Here is a 24,506-nt window from a genome sequence, read left to right on the forward strand (position 1 = left end):
AAACAAATGTATAAAAATCAATTAATTCAACAAAATCAAGTTCAACAACCAGCTCATAAATCTGGAAACAATTTTTCTTCTTACTGTGATGCGGACTCTTTTTCAGGAGGGGAGGATCCTTCGTGATAAATTCTTCCCTCACTCGTCATCCTCCACAACTGAGAGCGTTTTCCAGTGCGCAGCGGCTGAAGAGTGATGTAGTGAGACTTTTGTCCTCCTTGGACGTCAAGCACAAGAACCACCCGGCCACGACTCAGATGGTCTGATGATGAGGAAGACAAAAGAAGACCGATGTGATGACATCAACATACTCAACTCATGCCTGAATTTAACTGTAAAGGGTCGAGCTTAACACAAACGTCACCAATGGCCAGGTGATGCAGTCGATGAAACTTACCCATCGTCGACAGCAAACGCGGCGGTGAACCCAACGTTATATAGATATAATTCTCATAATACAGTTGTTTCTCCAAACCGACGCATGTCATGTCCATCTTTACTTGATCTGAACCGCCTTAGATGCAAACGAGCAAATAGTTAGCGGTGTGGAGGCGCAAAATCCTAACAAACCACTCGAATGTTCTGGTCGCTTACCTAATACATTGCATTCTATCATCTGCGGTAGACATGGCTCGTCGCACGCGTACGCAAGTTGGGTTTCCGCGGGTACCTCGGTGTTGTAACTTTCGTCTGTACCAGCCTGTTAAAAGCGAATTGATAAAACCTTCAAACGCCGACGTTTTAAACTACAGCACAAAAATCCACGAGGCTACAATGTCCCGGCACAAGCTCAAAGCAAACCTGCTTGAAAATGATCGGGGCTGAAGACACGTTGTCGACGCGCAAAGGCGGCGGCACGAGGTTCGGATCAGCGTCGCTCACCGACACGCAGTAGGTTGCTTTCACAAGCGTGACCTCGATGTTGAGGAATATGCAGTGTGGCGCTAGAGGGTGAAGCTGACCGACTACGCCACGAAAACAGCAAAATTATTAAAACATTCTGTACCGAAAAATATTAAATGAAGTAGTATAAATAGTGCTACAATGTTATATTTTTGCACGGCATTAATTTCGCGTTTTTGATATCATACACTTTTACTAACATTGCATATACATGACAAGTACTACCCACCAGACTGTAGATGAGCACCAGAGGTCAAGCGTAGAGCGACGTGGAACGCGTTTGTTTTGTCGATGAAGAATCCACCAGACCAATGGCAAGAAGGTTCATCTGCAAGCTTTACACACAACAGAGTGTCGCGGTCGACTCTCGGCCAATGAAATACACAACTTGAGCCTGCAAAACACAGAGATCCCTTGCAGTCTCAAGCTTGAAATCACGGTGTTAATGTGAAAAGTTGTTCAATTATAGCAATTCTTGAAATTGAAACGTTTTTATTAATTCCGGGAAAACGTTTTAAATTCAAACAAAATATAACACAAGAAGTATCTGCGCTGGAGGCCCGGCCAAATTAGCAGCGGCGTTCGACCAGTTGTCACAACCTACCCGGGATGATGGTGAGATGAAATGAGGTCCCGGCCGAGTCCGCTGTATACGAGATTGTGTGTCTTTGCGCGAAACTTAAACGGTGAGAGCGAGTTCTATTAAATAACATGAACCTGGGTGCTACTGTCACTATGTGGGTGTGCAGGTATCTGCCCCAACCCCGTTGCACGCTTATACCGATGTAAAACTCCCGGTTCGGGGTCTGGTCATTGGTGAGCTGTAAAATAGAAATTGTAATGGAATGAAAAAGAGATTTTCGCAGTTGATGAGAATTACAGGGAGGTATCAAACGAGAAACTAAGAGCGACAGTAAAAAATTATAAGTTATTCTTTCACAAAACTTAAACAATTTCAACACTTGAATAGGGCTTATCAATAACGGTGCGCTCAGAAAGAATTAGAAGTTAATTCTAACATCACTCGCACAAGACGCTAACCATTTTTAAGTTCCTCGTGCAAGAACCACCGTCGGTGGAAAACCGCTCGCAAAACATGGGGACTCCCCTTAAATGAACCCCAGACGCGTAGACTTCGTCCAGCCTCGATTGCGTCCCCAACCTCATGGTGCATAGGTAGGGGCTCTCCCTGTTTGCGTACGAAAATAACAAAGGCTGCAAGCTTCGTGCCACTTCGTGTGTTTCGTACTGGCCAGCTGCAACGTTCGAGCATCCGTCTTGCTTGACCACTACCGGAAGACCTGCGATTGAATGTGATTAAATTAAACATTTTCTGATCTGTGTCGTGGTTACCTCAAGATGTGGATGTTGTACTTCACTTCAGCAAAACACATGCGTTATTTAAACGGCATTGAACCAGAATTAGAGTGTTAACGAAAGTCTCACAAAAGCTATAGCACAATCACGATGTAGCCAATAGTAGTTCCAAAAATTTAACCTGTTCTGTTAACAATCCAGTACCCGGCCATGATTGAGATTTTAACCGAGCAATTGAGACGCCAAAGAATGCGGACATTGAGGACCAAGGTTTCGTTTCTATAATCTTTTAGAGACATTCGCATCTGGCATGATAAAATTATAAAATTAAATAAAACGATTAACAGCACATGAATGGAAGCTGGTCACCTACCACACAATCATATTAGGCATGAGCTTCGGAATATAGTACCTGGAAATTTTTCACCATCGATGGAACGACTAGTTCTCTGCAGTTTTTGAAATTTTCGGGTAAACAACCGACTATGAGTGATGGTTGTGCGGCGTTGATCGGGAACACATGGACGGCGTGTGGCGTGGCGTCCATTCCTGGCTTCAGCGTTCCTTCAACATTAGAGTTCTGAGAAAAATTTTTAACTTAATTACGTACTTACAAGTTATAGCATGCAGTAAGTAAAATCGCCTAAATGAATGACAGCAGAGGTATTTCAAGAATCTGATAAATTATGTAAAGCTTGATAAAAATTTATTTGTAAATCAATAATACTCCTACATGAAATACTTTTTTAAGAGCATGTAACGTTACATGAATCGTGTTTATTTTTAAATAATAAATCTAGAATTGTCTGCAAAAGACTTTCATTTTTCAGCTAAACATTCTAAGAATTTACGACAAGATTTTCTTGCCAATAAAATTAATGTACCGTAGTTTTAATCATTAAATCTTAATTTCAAATAATCTCTCCTCACCTTCACGTAGTAATGGAGCTCGCACGGAAGAAGATTAGAGATGACCACGGGAGGAAGAATGATGATGGTGTGTCCAGGAAGTTGAGGAATATAATTCTCCCAGCCTGATTCGGATCGATGCTCGGACTCACCATGCTGCCCTAAGATCTCACAAACCTCCTCATAAGTGGGATAGAGTTTCCGTTGGATGCAAACCGCGAAGCTGCATTTCCACAAACGCAATGCTCAGGACATGCTTTCTCTTGCAAACATACCCAGCGTGATTTTTCGAAAAACTGCGTAACAACCAGCCTTGTTTATTCACGCGCGCACTAATAAGTATCTGCATTTGTGCAAACGCTCATATCTTTCCGCCAATTATGTTCATATCCTTCTCGGTAGTGATTTTAATGTTGTAGCATCGCGTTTTTTATTCTTACATACAACGTTACTTTCTTTATGCATTTGATAACTTGTTCGCAAAAGCTGGAAACTGCTAAGCATAACCCAGCCTCTGTCTCCAAAGTTCGTTTGTTTAAAAAATAACATCAAATTCAGATTTCCGATGTGGCCAGAATAAAAGATATTGGTATTTTAAACCTAGGAATTATGAGAGTGAATGATACTTCTCAACTGACTTACTAGAATGGTTTGGTGGCTGTTGAACCACTACTGCCGCAAGGAGTACATTCCACCTAAGAGTTAAATGATTTAGATGTGAAAATGTTGATGCGAGATCAAATTTTTGACGTTAATTCACACATAAAGACGTGATTAAATGGTGTCGAACAGGATCGTATTACCATTTACAACCTTTCAAAAACTTTTTAAATTTGCTACACATCATTCACACCGCATTTAAAGACAGCAATAGAAAAGACATACCAAACACGACTCCTCCTGTTTGTCAACCGGCACATTCTGCCACGTTATGGAAGATGAGCTGTACTCGAATGATCCGGACATATTGTGGTGAGGACGGATCTTCAAGGAAGATTGAATGAGAGAGATCGGGATGTACTGGATTTCATCAGGCTCGAGGCTTAACATAGAAGTATTATGGTAACAAACACAATACCTGAGCCAGCAGAGTTGACATGCACACTCGTTACTTATGACTATTTGTTACTTGCCACTAATGGTTAAGTAATTATTGTCAAATGGTTTATTTCCAGGTGAAATGTAGTCTTAATTATCCCCTTACATGGGCAAAGTCGTTATTGCCTTGGACTGCGCGGTCAGCTGCAGCTGTACTGGTATCTTCACACGACTTCGCACAGCGAGAGCCGAGCGCACAGTTACAACTTTTTGTGCGTTGCCTTCCAACGTAACATGGAAGACAACTCGGATTGGCGTCAAAGGCCTGAAATTAGAAACAAATAATGTTAGTTATGACACAAAGGTCCTTAATAGACTTAAACTTAACGTTGGAAAGGTTGTTGCTGTATAGATACTTGAAGATTTAAAAACGCACTCGTAAACTGCAGAGCTTTTCACAATTTCCTTGAAGGCGTGTCTAAAGTAGGTTCCAACTTTGCTCACTGTGACGGGCTGCAAAGTTTTCCACTCGTCAACCCGAACGTTGATCTGCAAATGACAATGCAACGCTGATAACCAGGACTCCGATCAGCTTCAGATCAAAGCGTGTGTTGTTAATAGCTTTAACCTGGTGCAATGTGAGGGTCTCACTCCGCTTGTGACGTTGCTTCTCATGGATGGTGGCGAAGTTAAATGGACATTCCTCTCCCGGAAGAACCTCTTTCCACTCCTTGGAATTCGAAGATGTTCCTCCTGAAACAGGAAAATATTATTTTATTGATGTAGGAAAATGTTTTATTACCATTAATTTATTCTAAGCTAGGTTAGAACTTATAAATGCTTGTTTTAGGATTTTAACCAAAGCAGGTAAGTATATTATAGTTGACGAAGATTACAGAATATAGATACTGAATTGATGAAGAATATAGAATAAATGTACTTTGCTGTAACTTTCAAACGTTTTTATCTCAGAACGTTTCAAAGTCGACATTTTTGATTGTCAAAAACCACACCGTTAGTGAGCACGTTAATGTCTCTAAGTGCAGCTGTCTGTGTGATGAAATAGAGCGGGGTTCCTGTGAGGTTGCGGAGAAGATACGGAACAAGCGGTTGTCTCTTTCGAGTGATCCGTAACATTTTTGGATCGCTCGAATCCGTATAATCCTGATGCCAAGTAGCGAAGGTCTTCCTCACTGTTTCTATCAACGTTGACGTCACGCTTACGTCGAATCTGTTCGAGGGGAAATTGAAAACCGGCATTAAGCTTGTCATTTTAATATCTGTCTTGACAAAGCCAGTCTCTAACACAAAATGTCATTCTCCCCAAAAAAACTGTAAACTTGGGAAATCTATAAAACAGTAATAGTGTCACGGCGTCACAAAACCTCTATCCACAAGCAAAGTTTTCATAAAAGGTTAACCAAACGCAGAAGAAGCCAATATTCAGTACCTGTCCGAAGCTTCTAGTCTTACGCTCCACTTGCCGCTGGTGTTACTACTCCTGGCCAGCTCATGGTTCCAGCTTATATTGCATCGCCAGGGTTCTAGAAACGGCTCCCACAGGGACAACATTCTAAAATGGTGAAACAGAGATTTTTTGTGAAAGTACATTGTTTATCCAAGCCCAAGTTCTACGCTAGGTGTGACAGCCCTCATATTGAAAAGTTCAATGTAAATAAGCAGTGTTTGGACTGCAGTATGGGACTAAATACCAGTACCTGTTGTAATAGTCGCCACTTAATGAGAAAGTGGCAGAACCCGTTTGTCCGAGGAAAACATCTTGCGGCGATCTGCTGATATCGTCACCAATTGCTTGACGCACGCGGAGATTACGCACTGCTATCTCGGTCAGCGGTACGTCACAGTCCTGGGCACAATCGTCTATCAGACAGATTCCAACCAAGTCCATGTTGACGTTAACTCGTGATATGCTGAGGGGTGCTTGCTTCTTAGAGCTGGAATCTGGTAACTGTGAGAAAAAGCATTCAGTCAAGTTTTTGTGTAGTGTTGCGATGATCGTTGGCAAACAAAGCGACCATCCTACTGACAAATTGTGTTGTTCAAGACAGTCAGTTTGGTGAAGAGAAGATGCCAAAGTCAGGGTCAAGTTAAGATTAACTCATGAAAACATTAACAGGGTGCGTAACGCGTTAGGTGAATATTCCACCTTTACAACACGTTCGGCTTCGGCAAATGTCCGACTTAAAGCGACCACTTTAAACCTTAAGATAAGAGACTGTATTTCACTTTCTCCAACGGAAGAAACAAACCAACCCACACCTCCACGGGAATCTCCAAAGTACAATGCTCCATGAGCCAAGATCCAGCTTCCGAGACGCTTCCGCTGTTGACGGTGAGTGCGTGGACGACGTCATTTTTCGAGAAACCCAGCTCGGTTAAGCGCATGACTGAATCCGGAGTAGGCTGGTATACAGCTCTCACCCGTGATGGAGCTGAGGAGCTTTGGGTGACGTTGATTTCCGAGGTATGGGGCTTCTCTGAAGATATCAGGGTAATACATACAGCAAGTGCAAGATGTGAGCGTTTTTGGTGATACGAAATGTAAATCAAATAAGCTCTGCTCGATATTTCAATAAATCGATGGTGTTTTTTTAGAGTTAATCGCAAAAACTTTAGGTTACAGTCGTTTACTTACCGGTCGTATCTAAACCAGCCTGTGATGGAAGCGACTTGAATATATCGAGGAAGAGCATCATGTCGTTGTATGAAACCCGCATGTTTAGGTCAGTCATGTGGATTTCTAGAATGTTCCTGAGTACAAAAAGACCACACTCTTAATACCACTCCTCTCACAAAAAGTAGGAGTCAACTCTTAATGAAAAACTGATTGAGAAGCAAAGATTTAAAAGGTGAAAAGTTTCTACTTGTCCAGCAATGCGGGATTAGATTCGATTTCGTCTTCCAAAAGGTCAGTTTGTTTAACTGGTCGAACTTCGAAGTTCACATTGACCGGGTCAATTATCGATAGAGCGGTCTCGTGCTCTTTGTCAAGCTGGCACGAAAACACCTGCGTGCGCGTGTAAAGGTTTTAAAATATGTTTAGCTACTTCCGTTAGTTAGAGGGAGTTGCGGAGATACTATATGAATAGTTTATTACGTATATGTATTATATAATACATATAATAGCATATTCAAGAATGCGTTTATTGCAAGCGTCAGGGTTACACAAGAAAAACTTCAATGGCTCACTTCCAAGCTTTGCAGGCTGCAGCTCAAAGGTCCCCTGCTCGATAACTTCGGCATCTGACCCTCGTCTGGGGAGAAACGCAATATGGCGGTGGAGTGCAGGATCACTGCGTCCGAATCCAATCGGGAGGAATCTTGAACGACGACGAACTCCGTATTGGTAAAATTCAACTTTATATCGGTCGTCCGTACCTCTGGTTCGAGCTGACCGCTCTACAAAAGAGACGCAGGAATCTTAAAACTTCTTCAATGTGGAAAAGAAGGTAAATGTAATGGGAGAATGCATACGTTATTATTCAGATTAAGTAAAATGCGAAGTGTCGTCACCGTTTTCCTTCTCAAGCAATAAACAAAATGTTTAATCCTAGGGTGTGCATTTATGCTTTATAGCAACCAAAAAAAAAAAGCAAATCATAAAGTAAACAGCAGGTTACGTCATCTTTTTTCTACTACGTACACTATCCACGTTTCGTTGATTTCCAGAGTCAACCTGACGATGCTTGTGCATAAGTTGGGCGGTTTTCGACCTCAACGAGTCGCACCTGTTCTGGTCAGGGTTCTGTATGATGTATTTGTTCATAGCTAGCAACCAGTCGATTATGACGTAGACCCGCATGTTGTTTAGTAAAGCTGTAAATTCCATGAGGCCTGGACCAGACCTGCGAAGGGTTAAATCGCTAAGTAACTTTTATATTCCATCACTGTCTGCTGTTAGAGATAGGGAGTTAAGATCTACGCAAGTATCGCAACCAATTTTGTTCAGTTAACCCTGGATTAACGTCGGAATTTTCCAGACAATTTTTTAGGGTTTGTGTAGTATATTGTGCTAAAGCGTTAAAGTTATGAAGTCGACTTTAATTATAATTCCCACGTAGTTTCCATAGTTATTGGCTGTTATCCTAGCCACTATGTGGTACTTACGTTGACTTCTAAACAAGAAAACTGTTTTTAAATAGATACTTTTGCCGGAAAAATACATGGTACTTCTAAAGTTACATACATAAACATGAAACAATAGCTTAACACTAGAACGGCCGAGGTGTCGAAATCGACACTTTTTGAATTTTGATGTATATTTTTTTTTAGTAAAAGCAGTTGCAACGATATAAAATTTTCAGTAGCTTCCTAACTTTCTTGAAAGAGTATGTATAAGTAATATTTACCGAAATTTGATTTTCGATTTATTTTTTACAACCTGTTATACCTTCAACGGCCGAGGTGTCGAAATCGACACCAAGATGGTTTTAGAGGTCCAGTAAACTACAACATTTTTTTACTTCGCACGATTGCACTTGCAACTAACATATACTTGAGATTAGCCCAGTTTTATCTTTTCAAGTGATTGTTTATCTAATTTAGATACAGCTTTTACGGAGAGTTTATGATATCCTAAACGTACTTTGTCCATGTACATTTGCACAATACAAACTCGCTTTGCTTTGCAGCGAAGGCGAACTGTAAAATTCACACGACAGTTTTTGTGCAACGTATGGATTGTATGCCATACGCTATTAGCAGAGCTAGGCTATAAACTGTAGTGTAGGCCAAAACAAAACAAGGTAGGCGTGGACGTTTTCGACCAAACGGCGAGAAAATACACAACTCATGCATCAAGTAGACGATGACCTTTGGCTGTTAGGACAAAACTACTGTACATAGTAGAGCTAAATTCCTGGATTCTGCACAGAAAATGTTTCGGTAGCAAAATCGGCCGACGAAGCTTCATACTCCAGCTTACGGAGGGGTTGACGGATGCTTACGCGGTGAAGCGGAAGCAGGTGGTCCAAAGAGAAGTGAACCCAGCGCAGAGAAGAACATCTGGAAAGCGAAGGAAATGTGCGGAAGAAAGTCGTAAAATTATATAATTACAGTTTAAGTCACTGCAACAGGCCAACTTGCGGATTGTGTGGTAACGGCGACTGGAAACTTACACAATGCAAAAACTGCACGACGTAAATAGATCAACATGGGTCCTGCTGTAAACTCTAAAGACTTATCACATTGTGTGTGGGAAACATATGAGCTTTTTCTGCAATAGTTAGCGTTTTGTTAAGATACCTACCATCAGAATAATGATTGTTTATGTTTCAACTGATAAATATTGTTTTTTTTTCGTTTCTTACAAATGTGTGCAACGTCATCAAAGGTCGAATTGCGGTAGATATGTTAGTTTTTGTTTCTACTGAACAAGCAAAATACATCCTAAATTCATTACGGAAGTATTTAGTTTTGAGTTTTTCGCTAAATTAAATCAAAAAGTACATTTTTAAGGATGGTGTCGTTTTCGACACCATCGGCCGTTAGAGGTAAACTTGTTTTCCGGCCGTTCTAGTGTTAAAGCATTTCATTAATATTGCTTTTATAAAATTTTTATGGCATTCAGACAGTAACCTTTGAAAGATCTCGAACTGAAGTCTAGAAGATTTGGAAGACATCGAGCGATTATTTTCCTCTATTACACCAAGAACGGTGGTGAATACACTGGGAATTTTGCCATTTTCTGCTGGGAAGCCAGCTTCAAACCGTGTGTCGTCAGCACGGAACGCTTCACAAGACAAGTTAGTTGTCTTCATGTTATTGGAGTGTGCTCGGTAACTCAGAAGGGACTTGACAAAATCCAACCTTTTTTAATTGTCAAATATTAGTATTAAATAAGACTTTCCTGTGCTTGTGCATAAGTGGAGAACACGAGAAATAGGAAAAAATAATAAGAACATGCGAAGCAGCTCACCGTCCGAGTGACTTTCTGGGCTCATTGCCTGTTGCGTGATTCTCCAGCAGTTCTATGCTCACATTACTCAGACAAAAATCCATGCTTAGCCCCGTATAAACAGCCCCGGTCAATACGGTCTACATACAGCAAGGTATAGGGTTATAAAAAAAATCGTCAATACGTACAAATAATGAATGCACAGCCAAGGCCGTGTGGTGACTTATAAAGACCTGAAGAGTAGATGGTTGCAAGAATGAAGTCGGCTGCGGAAAATCGGGTATCGCTTCCCCGGCGTTGTGATCGAGTACGCCCCGTATCAACCAATATTGGGTGTGATCTATGGAACAATACACGGACGACAGGCGAGCACTCAATGCTGTGTCTGGTACACCCTGGTGGGTTATTTCCTTCTCCAAGTTGCGTTCCATCTGCGGCAAAAGCACAATTCACACATTATTGTCAAGCACAGTATAGGATTTGTATAAGGAAATGCGATGTGGCCTGTGATTAAGCCTGAATGCAGTCTTAATACGAGCAATGGGCACATTCTAAGGTCTAAACTGACATTTGCTAAGCGTTATCATGCAATAGAGCTACTTCACCTGTAGTTCCAGCTTGGCCTTTTCCTTTAACAGAGGTCTAGTGTGGCAAGTCACAGTGTAAGACGGAAAAATCAACATCGTGTTCTCACTGAAACTGTGGATGTGAAATTAAGCATAAATCTTTAACCGAAGATCGCGGAATTCCAAAGTTGCAGCTTATTCCCTGGATAAAATGCAACTACATAATTGCAACTGGAATATAGGAAATTTTTCATTACCCAGTGGTCGGCGTTTCCGGGGTCTTTCTGGTATAGGTTGCCGTAAATAAATCCATGTCGATCAAATCAACGTGGATCACGTCTAACAAGCAAGCGCGTGGCGAATGACTTGGCGACTGGAAAGGAAGTTTCAAGTCAGATTAATCACTCAGCGTTGTCACTAGTATGGAAAGTTGGACTACCTGGGTGGCGTCATTGGCGAGGTCATAACGTCTCCGTTCTACGTTGTCCCTCATGCCTGTGTTGCCTTCATTGTATGACAGTGTGCCTGGTTTTCCGTCAGTCAGAAATTCATTTCGAACCGTGATATGACCTAGGGTATATTATTCGATTACACCAAGCAATACTCGTCAGGTTTAATTCGTTTAGTCGTTTGTTTGTTAAAGCATTTCGTCGTTAGTTCAACCAACAGCCTATATTACAGATCATATCACACCTAAGTTAGCGACCAGTAATCTATCAGTGTGGCTGCTCTCTGGAATGAGAATGATCGGAGCATCGGCCTCTATGCTGAGTAAAACGCGAGCTTGGCGGCATGATGTGGTGCGGACGTTTTGTCCAACTGATGCCGCCCTCATTCGACCCAGCACCTGGCGCCAGAAAGTATTACATTGTTGTGACGTCATGTTTTACTTGATTTTCATCGTATAAACGTGGTAATTGATGATGTACGGTAATAATATCATTTTAAAACGCAAATTTGTGGTAAAACTCTTGTTGTTTGGGTCAAAGTAAGCGAATTCTGACCTCTTGCAGCTGTTGAAAGTGTTGGCAGTAGGCGACTGTCTCGTTTTGAAACCTCTGCGTGTGAACGTAGCGGATGGAAGACATTCGTAGTTTGACACTGATGTCGAATTCTCTCAACAAGTGGTGGTCATATTCGTCATATTTCCGAATGTCGAAGTCGAGGGCTTTGTCTCCGGTGAAAATGAATCTTTCACGATACAGGGAACCGTTTGGACTTAGGTCGGACACAGATAGATTGCCAAGCTGGCCGAATACGCGCAATGTTCCGTCTGCAAAGACACAGCTTGCCGTTGTTAAAAAATTTCAACTGTATCGCAGAGATAAAGACATTGGGCTATGATGATGTGATAATGATCGATGTAAACAATATATTCAAGAGGAAATATATAGGCAATCGACATTTGTTCAGGTAATTTCTTAGCACCTCTGATCTGTACGTTAGACTGCAACCCTTCCACACTTGCTTTCATCAGCTGGTACTCGGGTTTGTTAAACGTCAAGCTAAACGAGCGGACCGTGAATGCTATTTCCGAATTGACAAAATCATCCGGCTGATTCTCGTAAAATGACCGAACGTCCATTCGCTTGTCCCAGGAAAATGTTTCTTCGGTTTCTGCATCAAGCCGGTATGTCTTCTTAGGCGATGTGCCGATGCCAAAGAAGTCGAGCAAAACAACCCACGTTTGTGGATTGACCTGAAGGTAGGAAGTGGTTGAAATAAAGTGAATAAGATCTTGTTCAATAAAGGTGCAATGAAAGATGGAAACTTTAGAGCTACATAGCAGTGGTGTACGACAAGGCAAAAAATAAATATGGCATCATGTATCTCATATATAAATAAAAAGTTAATGCTAAAACATATAAAATTTTGAAATTATTCATGAGTTTAACCATTGAATTTCTAAATTAAAAAACCTTTATTAAATAAAATAAAATAAAACTGTAAAAATTACAGCCAGCAATCAACCTTGCAGTCCAGCGAGTTGAAATCAATGTCTACTCTTCGATTGACTCTGTCGTAAACGTTTCTGTAAGCATCGCTCTTCCCATCTACCAAGAATGCACAGATGCGGACAAGCGTGTTGTCTGCATCTTCTTTCTGCACAGCTTCTTCATTGGTAGGAGAGCTCGGAGGTGTCGGAGGATCTTTAAGAGGAAATATATCAGATTCCTCCTTACTGCTGCTTGCAGATATCCGGTGATATTTTCTTCTTCTCGTTTTTGAAATAGACCCAAAAGCACCTAGGCGAAAATTAGTGAAACCCATTAATTCACGGACAGATAATATGATCTGCAAATGTCATTTGTGAGCCACACTTGTCAGAAGTACTGCATACATCTCACTGTTCCATACATTGTCTCTCCAAAACCAACAAAACTATTCGTACAAACAATACTATTTACTTTTAGAGGACATGATGCTAACCTGCTGATAAGTTGAACGACTCATAAGGACGAAATACACCGACTGTTCTTCGATTCGTGGACAGGCTGGCACTGGGATTGGACAAAGTTTTCTGAACTGTGGGAAGTGAAATCGACATTGACTCTTCCGTAAGATGAGGAGATGTAAGAAACGATGGACAGGAGGTCGACAGGAAGTCAGTTTTGGAGGGAGGTTTTCGTTTCTTGTCAGCGTCTTCCTCGGGAGATGCTGACACTACTATGTGTCTGATAGGAGATGTTTCCTCCTGTAGCAGATCTTCAATGTCAAGAGATCCAAGCGAAAGATCAAGTGATGTACCAAATCTGTTCTCTTTCTCATAAGCACCATTGAATCGTTGCAATGTAACTTTTACGATTCCCTTTCAGTCAAAAACAAAAGTGAAAGTTTCAGGAAAGTTGCACATTAAAATCATTTTACAGAAACGTTATTAGAAATATCATTAGTGCAGATAAACTTGCAAAAGCTTTTAGCGGTCTATAGAATTACCTGCTCTCCCTCACTTAGATCTCCACTGAGCTGGAATATGAGGCAGGGAACAGTAAATTTGGCACTTATAGGAGTGTATTTCCTTTGAGGTAAGTTCTGTGTACTCTGTGACCAGGCCTAATTAATAAAATAAATATATGCAAAGTTTTAACACATACCTTTGAGGACGATCAGTACAGCAACATAACAGTTATTGGATTTGTTATTGCATTGGCACAAGTTATTATTGCAAGCTGGCAATTGCAATGAAAGTGAGATCAAAGCTAATGACTTACGTGGCTGGGCACCATGCTTTCTAGTCCTGGTATCTCAAAGATAGCGTGTTCCATCCCAGGACGAGGTGTGGACTGATGCGATGATGCTGAAAACAAAAGCAATCTGGATTTTCCACTAATTGACTGACACTGTAAAATATTGCAGTTCTTATACATTACATAAAGCACAAAATTATTGTTTTTTATTATTGTTGATGCTCACTGCTCGATCTCGAAGTTTTCGAGTCAGAGCTATTTTGGCTTCGTGGAGTTCCAACAAGAGCGGGGGCTGACATGGAGTGAGTTGGTTTTCTTCCTTCAATATTTAAACTGATGCTGGTTGAGCTTTCGTAACCTTCAATGCGATCGATATCGCCACCGAATGAAATGTTGTCCATGGTTTTGAGCACTTGCTCATAGGCAGACTTTGAAAGAGTAACGGTGAGAGGTGAAGCAGCATGAACTGCAACGCACATTCGCATTTCAGATATTGCTCCAATGTGGGATGCAAACAATGAGCATGAAGATCTTTCAGAACTGAAAATTAGACATTTATTAGCTTGGCCGATGAATCAAACTATTTTCATATCAGTATTTAATAATTAAACGACACATTAAATTGACTTACAATATAACATTACAATGTCATTGAATACCATCCTATAATAGTAAGAACCATCTAAAACAATTGAAACTTAATAGAGAAATTAATTCATTGAGAAAAAGTAATATAGAACTTATCAGCAAATATATTCAAATCTTCTTCCATTCTCAGTAAATAAATTTATGTTTTACATCATGGTCTCGGTGGAAATTTCTCCATTATGTTAAAGTTAACAGAACACAACAATCACTACACCATAAAACAACAAAGACCACTCACCACCACTGAACAGAAGATTTTTCACAGCATTTTCGAGTATCCAATGAAGATTTTGGATTGGGGATGTATGGCTTACGGATGATTGAGAGTTCTAAGGAAGTTTTGTGCACGATCTGGACATCTGAAGGCAGTTGTTGACAGTTACTTAGCTGCTCTTCATTGCTTGTCAGATTCACAAACCTTAAACTGTCAAACAAATTGCAATTGAACAACTGCAATGACATGTCAGTTACATAGAAAAACTTCTGAAAATATGAAAACATGATAACAGATACTGAGCTGCATATAATTGAAACCCACATTATTGGTTTGACCGACATTTACCTGTCCCTTTTCAGTTCCATAATGCTGGGGCCACTCGTCACTTGATCATTCGAAATCTTGTCTTTACAATTTCCTTTTTCAGATTTCTTTGCAGCCAACTCCTCTTCCCTTTGACGATGGCTTCGCAAATTCATGTTCACCACTTTGATTTTCAATTTATCTAGCGGATCTAATCCACTGAAAATATATAAATTAGTTTATCAAGTCATTGTTTACCTTAAATGGACTGAACTGAATAACAGTAATAACATGTTGATCAAAGTTAAATGCTGCTCTACCTGGAAATATCGTGATCATTTTGGATGGTGATTTGTCCCAAGTTGGCAACGAGTAACTCAAAACTGCCAGGAACTTTTGGCAGAGCAACTATTGGTGTTTGCATTTGGAGAAGAAAACAAAATCTTGCCTTGTTAGTGACAGATTTCTGTGATTTTACAATAGTTGGTTGAGAAGTTATGTCAGGAGTGGAATCAAGTTCTGAAAATAACCATAAAAACATGACCAAAATAAGCATTATTTCCAAAATATTTTCATTTAAGAGCATACAAATTAATTCTGCATTTAAGTTATTGTCCACAAAAAAGCAAAATCAGTAAAACATTGTTAAAGTTAGGGCGTAGTAAAAATCTTACCATCTAGCAAGGATTCCTCCATTATCATGCTCTTGCCTAACACAGCCATGCCATAATCTGACACCTTGTCCATGATACTGCGAGCCATGTCTTTATAAGCCTGTAAAAATTAAGGTTATGGACAAGATGACACTCGAAGAAAAATAAATCCTTAATCATTGCCTTAAAAACATTCTGCAAAAGGACATTCGGTGATCTGGTACAATTCACATAGGTACCTGTCTTGTGGCAGTTGTCATCTGTGCTCTGATAATATCACCAGTTTCATCGGACAGGGCAAGTAACTCAGCGATCATGCGTGGAGAGTGAATATAACAAGCTGAAGCTAGCTTAACATTCAGCCGCGACTCGGTGCCTAATAACAGCAATATCTCAACTGAGTAATTGAAGGAGATGCCTTTTTTATAATTTCATATTGATCAGCCGGAGTCCACATCAAAGTTTTACGATAAAACATACAACAAAAATCAAAAGTAATGTTTGTCGTTTCTATATCCTATACCAGCCCAATAACCAACCAATTTACAATGGATGAGTTTTGAGCAAATTCGATTTAACAAGCGCTAGCTATCTCCTAGGAAACACAAGCGATTGAAGCGAGTCAAAAAGTTTTGAGTTATTTGCTGCTTACAGTACATATATTTTAATAGGCAATTTGCCTTTACTGGTTCCAGTGCTTTAACTTACCCAATATGTCAAATTAAGTGATCAATGTGAGTAAGGTTTACTGCACATTGTGGGATATTACCACTACAGCTAATATATATATATATGGTTATTTTACCTTTCACAAAATTTAAGTTGTCTTTTTGGTCTTCTGCTTCCATATTAAACATCATAGAATCTGATAAACTGGTTCCAGCCCATACTCCATCATCAATGGATGGTTTATCTGGGAGGCAAGATTCAGATTTTGATGCAAGTCGAGTCTGGTCATCAAATGGTGGAGTCACACTGACAGCACCTCGCTGAAAATCTAAAGAAAATGCGTCGGATTCTCCATCCACTCTGATGGCATCAGCATCCGTTTCCTCATTTACTTCCATTGCAAATCCAGGAACAAGTTCATGTTTACCAATACTTAGAACGGAAAGGGCTTGGGGGGTATTTGAACCAGTTGATCCTGGTGTTAAGTCCTGCATTTGCAAACTTGCTACAGAACCAGTTACGTTCATGTGAATGTCCAAGTCACCCGAGTTTTCACCTTTCTCTGAAACTTTTCCAAGTTCTGCGCCAATTTTTGTCCCTTGCATTGTGACTGTTGCCAATTTACGACCTATGGTGGAGTCCAGGCCATAAACATGCCTGAGTAGTAAGACATTTAATTGCTTAAAGTTAAAGCTAAGTCTTGTTTTCGTTGCATCATGGCCATCTTCTTTGCTTGGAAGTTGAGTAGTAGCAAAAGTAGTCTTCAGCTGATAATCATCCAACGTTTTATTTGGCTCAAAATTTCTCGAATTTCGTGGCGAAAGTTTCGGACCCGTGGGCGGCTTGAGCTTGTGAACAAAGTTCAAAATGGTGACCCAAGTGTTAGCATTGAATACAACATCAAGGTTGTTAAAGTTTGCGTTGATGACATTAAGAGGACCAGCTTCATCAAGGCTCGTGGTGGCGTTGTTTTGAACAGACAATTCCTTTAAATCGGGTGAACCTTCACGTAAGTTTTTGAACTCCAAAGTAATTATATATTCAAACATCGAAGCAGGAAGTTGTGAAGAATGGGATTCAATGTCGGCTTCAGAAACGTCCTCAGCAAAGATTCCCCCAGACAAATTGAGATATCTATCAGTGTAGTGAGCAAACTGCCGCAGGTTTTCGGCGACAGTGTGCAGCACTGTACTGGTGGCAGATGATTTTAAGTTGTGAGACCTAGTAATTGTCGGCTCAGATGTACAACGCTTTACAGGTGCAGTGAGCGACGAACCTGTTTGAAAAAAGTAAACTTAACTTTGCTAAACATCCCTATGATATTATTAAGTAAGATGCTAGTTTTGGCCTTTGTCTCAAAGCTTCAAACAATTTTGGAAATGTTCAGATATTGAAACTGGATCACAGGTGCAAAAAAACTTTGTAGGATTTACTGAATTGGAAGAAGAATATTGGATGCATCCAGGTAGGTAAAGAATATGGCTGTCACATGAAATGGTAAATTAATTCCAATTTGGTATTGTTGCTATAAAACAGTTAACTTTCCAAGTCCTATTATTTAGATCTTGTATGTTTAACTAAGTCTCACCAGTGTGTGTTTTAGTTTGAGAAGACATCTGGGGCGACGCACTTCCTGAATCAAGCATGTTCCCGCTTCCAACGTCCATCGAGACATTCCGATGAGAAGCGAGCAACAACTCGTAGTCTGAACCAAGCTGCTGCATCAAATCAACCAAGAGAAGGCTGAAAATAATCAACACCATTTGTTAGAAACCTGAGCAACTTTTTGCAGTGAAACATACAAGCAAGATGCTCACCTGTATATGGACAGATAAGCTGTTGTGTCAAAAGGTCGCTGTGTAAATCTTGTTTGTATCCGTCTCACCTCAAGCACAGACAAAACCCCCTTGTCTGCATCTTCCAGGAACACTGAGATCTGAAGAAAAGATTTTCCGCTTTTAACAGAAGTCGTCTGACACCAATAACTGCTGCTTTACAAGTATTACATTAATCTTAGTGAACAACACAAAACATAAGGAAACCAGGTGATGTTAAAAATACAATAACTCTTGAGTTGTTGTACTAAGACATCACCAACAAAGAATTTGATGTTATTGATAGAAGTTTAACAGAAAATGATAAACTTTTCTGAACCAGTGTCATCCTTACTTACTTCATTAATGAGAAAGTCACAAGTTAGTTGTTTGGAGAGAGCTTTAACCAAACTTTCATTTTCACTAGAACCAGCATTTTGAGACTTTTTCATGACGGATTTTTTTGGGACACCTAGAATATTGGCTGGGGAAGATGATGAAGGTTTTTCCAGGTCTTCTCGTTTCAACACTTCCATGCATTTCATGAATGTGTGCACCTGCAAATAGACATGAATATTCTTCATGGCATGCAGCAAAGAGAAACTCCCTGCTTCGTTACATCAAAGAAAAAGCAGAAAATAGATCTTTAACAGGACAACAGCATAACACAAGTCATAAATAAGTTCAATTGCCACAAAGAGCGGTATCTACCTTCTCATGACTAAAATGCAACATTAAATGAGGAAGATTGCCTGAGAGCATGACAGCAGGGAATCGAGGATCTGTGGTTGAAACGACACGCTTCTCAGTAAGTAGATCCACACTGAACCGTTCCACAAGGTCCAGCGGACTCTTGCCTATAGGTCTGGGTGTCTCCCATCTCCTCTTGTTAGAGGTTACTTGCACCTACGACATAATAGTGAGTTTTTGATAATTTCTTACATTGCTTGAAAATTGATCAAAATGTTTGTAAGTGAGCTGTTCATCAAACTTAATGCAATAACTTAATTTTGTGATGCAATTGACAAATTGCTTGCTTTTTACCACATGTTACTAAAATTAAAAAGCATAAAATGCTAAATAAGTTTAAAACAAATAATGTGGTAAGAAGTACCTGCAAATCAGCGAAGTGCAAATGATAGCTCTCGTACATTTTCTCCCTCAACATTCTCTCGCTGAGCATATTCTGGTCAAACGTGTCATTCTTGTCATCCAAAAGTTTACCATCCACATCAGTTGATCCCACTTTCTCTTCTTGCAAATAATCACTTTTCTCGGCAAGATTAGACTCATTGGGAGGAGTACCGGCCGGAGTGACAAATTCATCATCATCATCATCACTGTCATAGTCTTCAGAAAATGCTTGCATTCTATTTGACACGTCGTCAAGCCTCCCAAATGGCAATTCACCTAAAGAAAAAATATTCTTGTTAAAAATAAATATGTGAACTGCTATTACAGTTAGTACTTGCTCGTGTGAAGAAACTATGTTGCGGTTACCTTAAACACATTCCAAGTGTTATCTATAATTATCATCATACAACCACAAATTACCTTTCCTGTGATTTTCAAAAGTCATGTGTCCAAGGTTAAATACCACAACTTTGCAGTTTGGATCTGACCAATCCTCGGGGATTGTAATCTCAGGAGCAAAGATATCCAGTGAGACTGCCCAGCGCTTTCTGTTCACCTGCGATTATTATTTTTTAATTTTTTTTAATTTTAGTTTGTACTATTCATAAATTGCTCAGACAATTGCTACCCTTTTTAATCATAAACCAAGTTACCCCATATATTTAAGGTTGAATAAGCAACTACAAAAATTGCTTCAGTAGAATGCTCACTAACTCAAGACCAAAAAATCACAACATATCATTCAAGTGCGAGCGAATTACCTCTACCACTTCTTTTCCTTCCATCATTTTCCGGACTCGATTTTTAACATCAGCTTGAGTGCGCTTCATCCAGACTTCATAACGTTCCTTGGCAGCTTTTGTAAGCATCTCGCTGTCCACACCACTTGACATTTCATCTATAAAGGCAGAATTTTTGGCATCTTTAATTTTCTTGATCGTAATAATATTACAGTGTATAAAATTTGTGATACTTTACAAGCTAATAGTACCTATTTTATAAAAAAAGGTAGAAATATGTTTAAAACATATCCAAAATGGGTTCATACTGGTTAATTTTGGTGTCTTGAAAAACAATTTAAGTCGATCCAGAATCCCAGGAAGAAACGTCAATGACAATGGGGCGGTCACAATTTTAAGAGAGTCAGAAAACTGACCGGAGGTAGTTTGAGGCAGTTTTTTGTAGGTAACACTGAATACCGGTGATTCAGTTTCCTCTTGTTCAAACGACGAACTATCCACCTTGAATCAGAATTGACACATGAAGGTTTATGTAGCTGATTGAGATTTTTATTAAGAATTTTTTTCACAAAATATGAAAGTATTTGAAGATTTTCTTGAAAAATTGAAGTGTTATTCTTGCCACATAGTTTTATCAATGACGAAGGTTAACGCCTGTTTTAGGCAAACAAATTTGAAAATCTTTGCATTGGATTCAAGAAACCATCCACAAATGCAGAAAACACCTGTTACACTTCTATGTTTCTGTACTTCTATGCTTATCTAGCTTGAATATCAATAATAGTTATAGAACATAACAATATGTGTCCATATTGAAATGTAATACACACAGGTACAAATTCTACATTAAGTATCAGGTACAGTAACTTCCCATGATACCTTTGACTGACCACCAGCAAGTAAGTTGTTAAGCTTCTCTGTGCCAAGCAATCTCAATCCAGTTCCTGGAGGAGTAACATTGAGTGGTGATGTTGGCCTCCTCCTCGATGGAGGACATGGTTTAACAATGTCGCAATAATGCTTATTTCTTTGATCAAGATCTTTCAGTACAATGCCGCCGAGATCGATCTTGATTTCGTGTGTACCGGACCTGTGCAGTTAGAATATATTACTCCAACTTTCTCAAAGTTTTTAAGTGTACCAAAATTGAGTTGAAAAAAAAAAAACAATATTCCATTCAAGTTATCAGTTAGCAATGACGATACTTGTAACTATCAATCATTAGAAAATAATTAGTAAAAATTAGAGATAGCCTACAGCAGATGCTTCTACACAACAGACACAGTTACAGACACAACACAATTACATTTAAGCCCTTAAAGCAGAGGTTCCCAACCTTTTTATGTTCTCGTACCACAGATTGTCAACACGTACCACTATTTTCAAAACAACTAATTTGATCCAATATTCGCACAGCAGCATTGTATTAATAACAATGACAGCAGGGAGCAAGATCGACAAAAGTAGCTTACTGGTGGCAGAGAATTTAGTACGGAAAGAAATAAAAGTGTTGTTCGCATATTTTAGCAACTCAAAATTAAAATGTCATACTACTATACTGTAATTCGCATGCAACGGAGAGCTGCTCGCGTACCACCTGAAAAGCTCCCGCACACCACTAGTGGTACGTGTACCACCGGTTGGGAACCCCTGCCTTAAAGCAACTAATCTAGAATAAGACATTTATCAAGTTAAATTTCATTGTAAAGCATTCAAATACACCAAATTTAAACCTAGGCCTCCATTCACTGGCGAGATTGACAGCGTTGAACTCTAACGATACTAGGCCAGTCTGGGATGTTTGAGCCACATAGTTGTTTGTCAACTTAAGTGTGCCACTTTTTAAAATGAAATTGAGTTTAAGTAAAACAGTGTCCCTTCTCAGAAATGTATCGGTCGTATCTTCATCCAAAAATTCATCCCCAAACATCTCGATGAACTCGTCCTCATCTGATAAAATGAATGTAGTCACAAAAAATGTATCAGACAGAATCATAAAATGTTGCAAAGTCACAAGCTTTATCAATGTTACCAGGAAAATAAACCGCAAACAAGCCACACTCACTTAAATTCTTGTAAACGCTCTCATGCAGGGTTGAAAGGTCATTAGTGGAAGAAAATTCTTCATCCGTGTTTTCATCTGCTTCTTCATCGGTGGCTGCAGCAGAGGACTCACCAGAGGATGTGGCATCTGGTGAAGACCTTTCCGGCTGCTTTGATCTCCACCTGAACAAACAATCATTGAAACTTACCCAAGTACAATCCCTACTTTGGGACATATATTAGGCACATACCCAAGCCATCCACCCCAGCCCCAGCCCTTCTTAGCTTGCTCTGACTTCCCATTTGCACCTTGCTTGCTCGATCTCTACATAATAGAGGAACAAATGAAATTATACTTGTCTAATATGTGCAGTCGCTACAATGCATTGTACATGCATTATATATATATGCAGGTGTGTCATACATGACTTGGATGGTTTAATGAATACGTCAGTCTTTGTAATAAATAGAAATTATGCGCAAAATAAAAGAGACAAAAATTGATTTACTTTTGATAATTTCAATTTTTCTGCTTCTTGTCTTCTGCGAGTTTCTTCATCAATTTCTTGATAAACCAGTTCACGCAAAATACGCAGTTCATCAAAGGTGTATTCACTTTCAAGTTCTTGTAGGATGGATGGTACGATATTTGTCTGAATCGCATATCAATCAGTAAATAAATAAATACATCACAGCTTAAATTGTTATCATGAGGTCAAATTAATTCTCAAAAAAATAGAAAAATATTGATAGGTTTAGAGAAAAAATATAGTTTATTGCATGAAAAAACACAGTGCAGGAATTTTTGTCTTACTTTTGTTTTTCTAACATATCTTGAGTATAAGTACTGACGATAGGATTTAACATATGTGGTAAGAGACTTTGCTCTTTTCAACATGAAAGAAAATGTCAGTCGTTGTCGCTTTTGTTTAATTCTTTCTATGTGTGTGTTCATTGCCCATCTCCACCACATACCTGGGCTAAAGATACAAATCTTAGGGTTAACTGGTTAATTTAACATAATTGTATGCGTAGAAACAGCAAACAGTCCGTCATGTAACAAAGGAAATGACATCATTGCAGCCACATGCGAAATGAAATATACAAACAATTTAAAGCCTGACAATTATCCGTAACAAATAACAAAAAAAAGTTTAAGTACTTTTCCGTGACAGTAAAAGCTGGCCTTCCAACCCTATTCTTCTTCCTGGTGTCCCATCTTGCAACCTCTGCACCGAGCACAAGCATTTGGTTGTACTGAGGTTTATTCAGCTGCAGTGGTATGCTAGACAAGTCCAAATCCAACGTAAGCCTGGGGGTTTTGCGGGATCTCAAGGGAAGGTGACTACATGCCCTTGTAAACCTCGCTTCACCACTCACTGGACACAGCATGTACTCGTGAACGTTTTCTCCTTCGTTTTGTTGGTGTTTGTCGTTTAGTTCGTTTTCTGCTTCTGTAGCTTCTTTCGAATGTCTCATCATTGCATCCTGTATGATAAGATGTAAGTTTTGAAATCATCTTGAGCAGTTTATGGTCTTTAAAATTGAAACCAACAACAAATAAATAAATTTGAAACGAACAACATGTATAGACAGATGAGGCAGTATAATAACAGTAAAATAAACATTTACTATAACAAAAATACAAATTCAAACATTAGTTTTGAGGTAATTCATGAAACTAACATGGTTTATGCAAACTGATGTTGTAATAAGGACTCGCAGCCAATTATAGACTAAGATGTAACTCACCACAATGGCATCGTGAGGTAGATTGCCAAAAATGTTTGACTGGGTGTCCCAATACAATGACATTTCAGACAAATGCATTTTTTTCCATTTTTTCTCAGCACCTTTTGCACTTGTAGATGTTGGTTCCTGAAAACAGGTACGCCCAAATACAAATTGATAACAAATTGACAATTGCCAACTTACAATAGACATCCCCACAGCCCACACAAACTATTAAAGGTTAATCATTCAAAAAACACCCCGTTACATGTCACCTAACAGACTGCAATTGGTAAGTTGAAAATTCAACGAGATCAAGACAAGTTAAATTCATAACTAAAGATTTACATATTACCTAGAGTGCAACCAAATTGTATCCCTGTACATACAACATGTTTCTGACAATCACAGATGATATCTATCAGGAAGGTTACCAGGCCCGATAATGCTAAGAATAAATATACAAACTAACCCAATTTTCATCTGTGGTTTGAGCAGATAAAACATCAATGTGAATTCCAAAAGCAAAAACTCCTGGTAATGTTACATCGTCCTCAAATCTAATATGTAAGTCAAATAATCGTACCTGTAAACAAGTTAAACAGCATTTGCAAAAAAAAGGTAACATAAAATTCTATACGCCACTTCAATAAAAACAAGGTAACATAAAATACCAAAGCCCCGTTCACGCAACTATAATATATTTTACAGAGCCT

At 39.4% G+C, this 24,506-nt stretch overlaps 1 protein-coding gene across 1 annotated transcript in view; it reads right to left on the reverse strand.

Moving 5' to 3' along the window:
* Nucleotides 1–24,506, reverse strand: part of LOC143450733 (intermembrane lipid transfer protein VPS13D-like) — a 31,951-nt gene that overhangs the window by 6,072 nt on the left and 1,373 nt on the right. The window contains exons 5-64 of the mRNA XM_076951395.1: nt 24,263–24,376; nt 23,812–23,937; nt 23,222–23,547; nt 22,874–23,039; nt 22,569–22,712; nt 22,311–22,384; nt 22,082–22,242; nt 21,750–21,966; nt 20,896–21,106; nt 20,325–20,517; nt 20,038–20,174; nt 19,697–19,832; nt 19,257–19,552; nt 18,854–19,048; nt 18,502–18,699; nt 18,146–18,264; nt 17,917–18,071; nt 16,465–17,604; nt 15,899–16,035; nt 15,681–15,780; nt 15,327–15,525; nt 15,049–15,225; nt 14,725–14,910; nt 14,065–14,378; nt 13,863–13,948; nt 13,588–13,704; nt 13,081–13,459; nt 12,622–12,896; nt 12,079–12,349; nt 11,655–11,923; nt 11,344–11,497; nt 11,090–11,220; nt 10,908–11,023; nt 10,690–10,783; nt 10,318–10,515; nt 10,106–10,224; nt 9,766–9,996; nt 7,832–8,033; nt 7,378–7,587; nt 7,053–7,195; nt 6,824–6,939; nt 6,448–6,665; nt 5,886–6,136; nt 5,618–5,740; nt 5,181–5,398; nt 4,796–4,920; nt 4,604–4,716; nt 4,334–4,492; nt 4,015–4,171; nt 3,772–3,824; nt 3,151–3,352; nt 2,633–2,800; nt 2,402–2,525; nt 1,945–2,204; nt 1,508–1,724; nt 1,133–1,297; nt 802–965; nt 595–700; nt 398–514; nt 85–262 (exon numbers count right to left, since the gene is read on the reverse strand). Of these exons, the coding sequence (XP_076807510.1) occupies nt 85–262; nt 398–514; nt 595–700; nt 802–965; nt 1,133–1,297; nt 1,508–1,724; nt 1,945–2,204; nt 2,402–2,525; nt 2,633–2,800; nt 3,151–3,352; nt 3,772–3,824; nt 4,015–4,171; nt 4,334–4,492; nt 4,604–4,716; nt 4,796–4,920; nt 5,181–5,398; nt 5,618–5,740; nt 5,886–6,136; nt 6,448–6,665; nt 6,824–6,939; nt 7,053–7,195; nt 7,378–7,587; nt 7,832–8,033; nt 9,766–9,996; nt 10,106–10,224; nt 10,318–10,515; nt 10,690–10,783; nt 10,908–11,023; nt 11,090–11,220; nt 11,344–11,497; nt 11,655–11,923; nt 12,079–12,349; nt 12,622–12,896; nt 13,081–13,459; nt 13,588–13,704; nt 13,863–13,948; nt 14,065–14,378; nt 14,725–14,910; nt 15,049–15,225; nt 15,327–15,525; nt 15,681–15,780; nt 15,899–16,035; nt 16,465–17,604; nt 17,917–18,071; nt 18,146–18,264; nt 18,502–18,699; nt 18,854–19,048; nt 19,257–19,552; nt 19,697–19,832; nt 20,038–20,174; nt 20,325–20,517; nt 20,896–21,106; nt 21,750–21,966; nt 22,082–22,242; nt 22,311–22,384; nt 22,569–22,712; nt 22,874–23,039; nt 23,222–23,547; nt 23,812–23,937; nt 24,263–24,376 (11,450 nt within the window). The remainder of the gene's footprint in view (nt 1–84; nt 263–397; nt 515–594; nt 701–801; nt 966–1,132; nt 1,298–1,507; nt 1,725–1,944; nt 2,205–2,401; nt 2,526–2,632; nt 2,801–3,150; nt 3,353–3,771; nt 3,825–4,014; nt 4,172–4,333; nt 4,493–4,603; nt 4,717–4,795; nt 4,921–5,180; nt 5,399–5,617; nt 5,741–5,885; nt 6,137–6,447; nt 6,666–6,823; nt 6,940–7,052; nt 7,196–7,377; nt 7,588–7,831; nt 8,034–9,765; nt 9,997–10,105; nt 10,225–10,317; nt 10,516–10,689; nt 10,784–10,907; nt 11,024–11,089; nt 11,221–11,343; nt 11,498–11,654; nt 11,924–12,078; nt 12,350–12,621; nt 12,897–13,080; nt 13,460–13,587; nt 13,705–13,862; nt 13,949–14,064; nt 14,379–14,724; nt 14,911–15,048; nt 15,226–15,326; nt 15,526–15,680; nt 15,781–15,898; nt 16,036–16,464; nt 17,605–17,916; nt 18,072–18,145; nt 18,265–18,501; nt 18,700–18,853; nt 19,049–19,256; nt 19,553–19,696; nt 19,833–20,037; nt 20,175–20,324; nt 20,518–20,895; nt 21,107–21,749; nt 21,967–22,081; nt 22,243–22,310; nt 22,385–22,568; nt 22,713–22,873; nt 23,040–23,221; nt 23,548–23,811; nt 23,938–24,262; nt 24,377–24,506) is intronic.

This window comes from Clavelina lepadiformis, chromosome 3 (genome assembly GCF_947623445.1).
Source record: "Clavelina lepadiformis chromosome 3, kaClaLepa1.1, whole genome shotgun sequence".
In the NCBI taxonomy this organism is placed as follows: Eukaryota; Metazoa; Chordata; class Ascidiacea; order Aplousobranchia; family Clavelinidae; genus Clavelina; species Clavelina lepadiformis.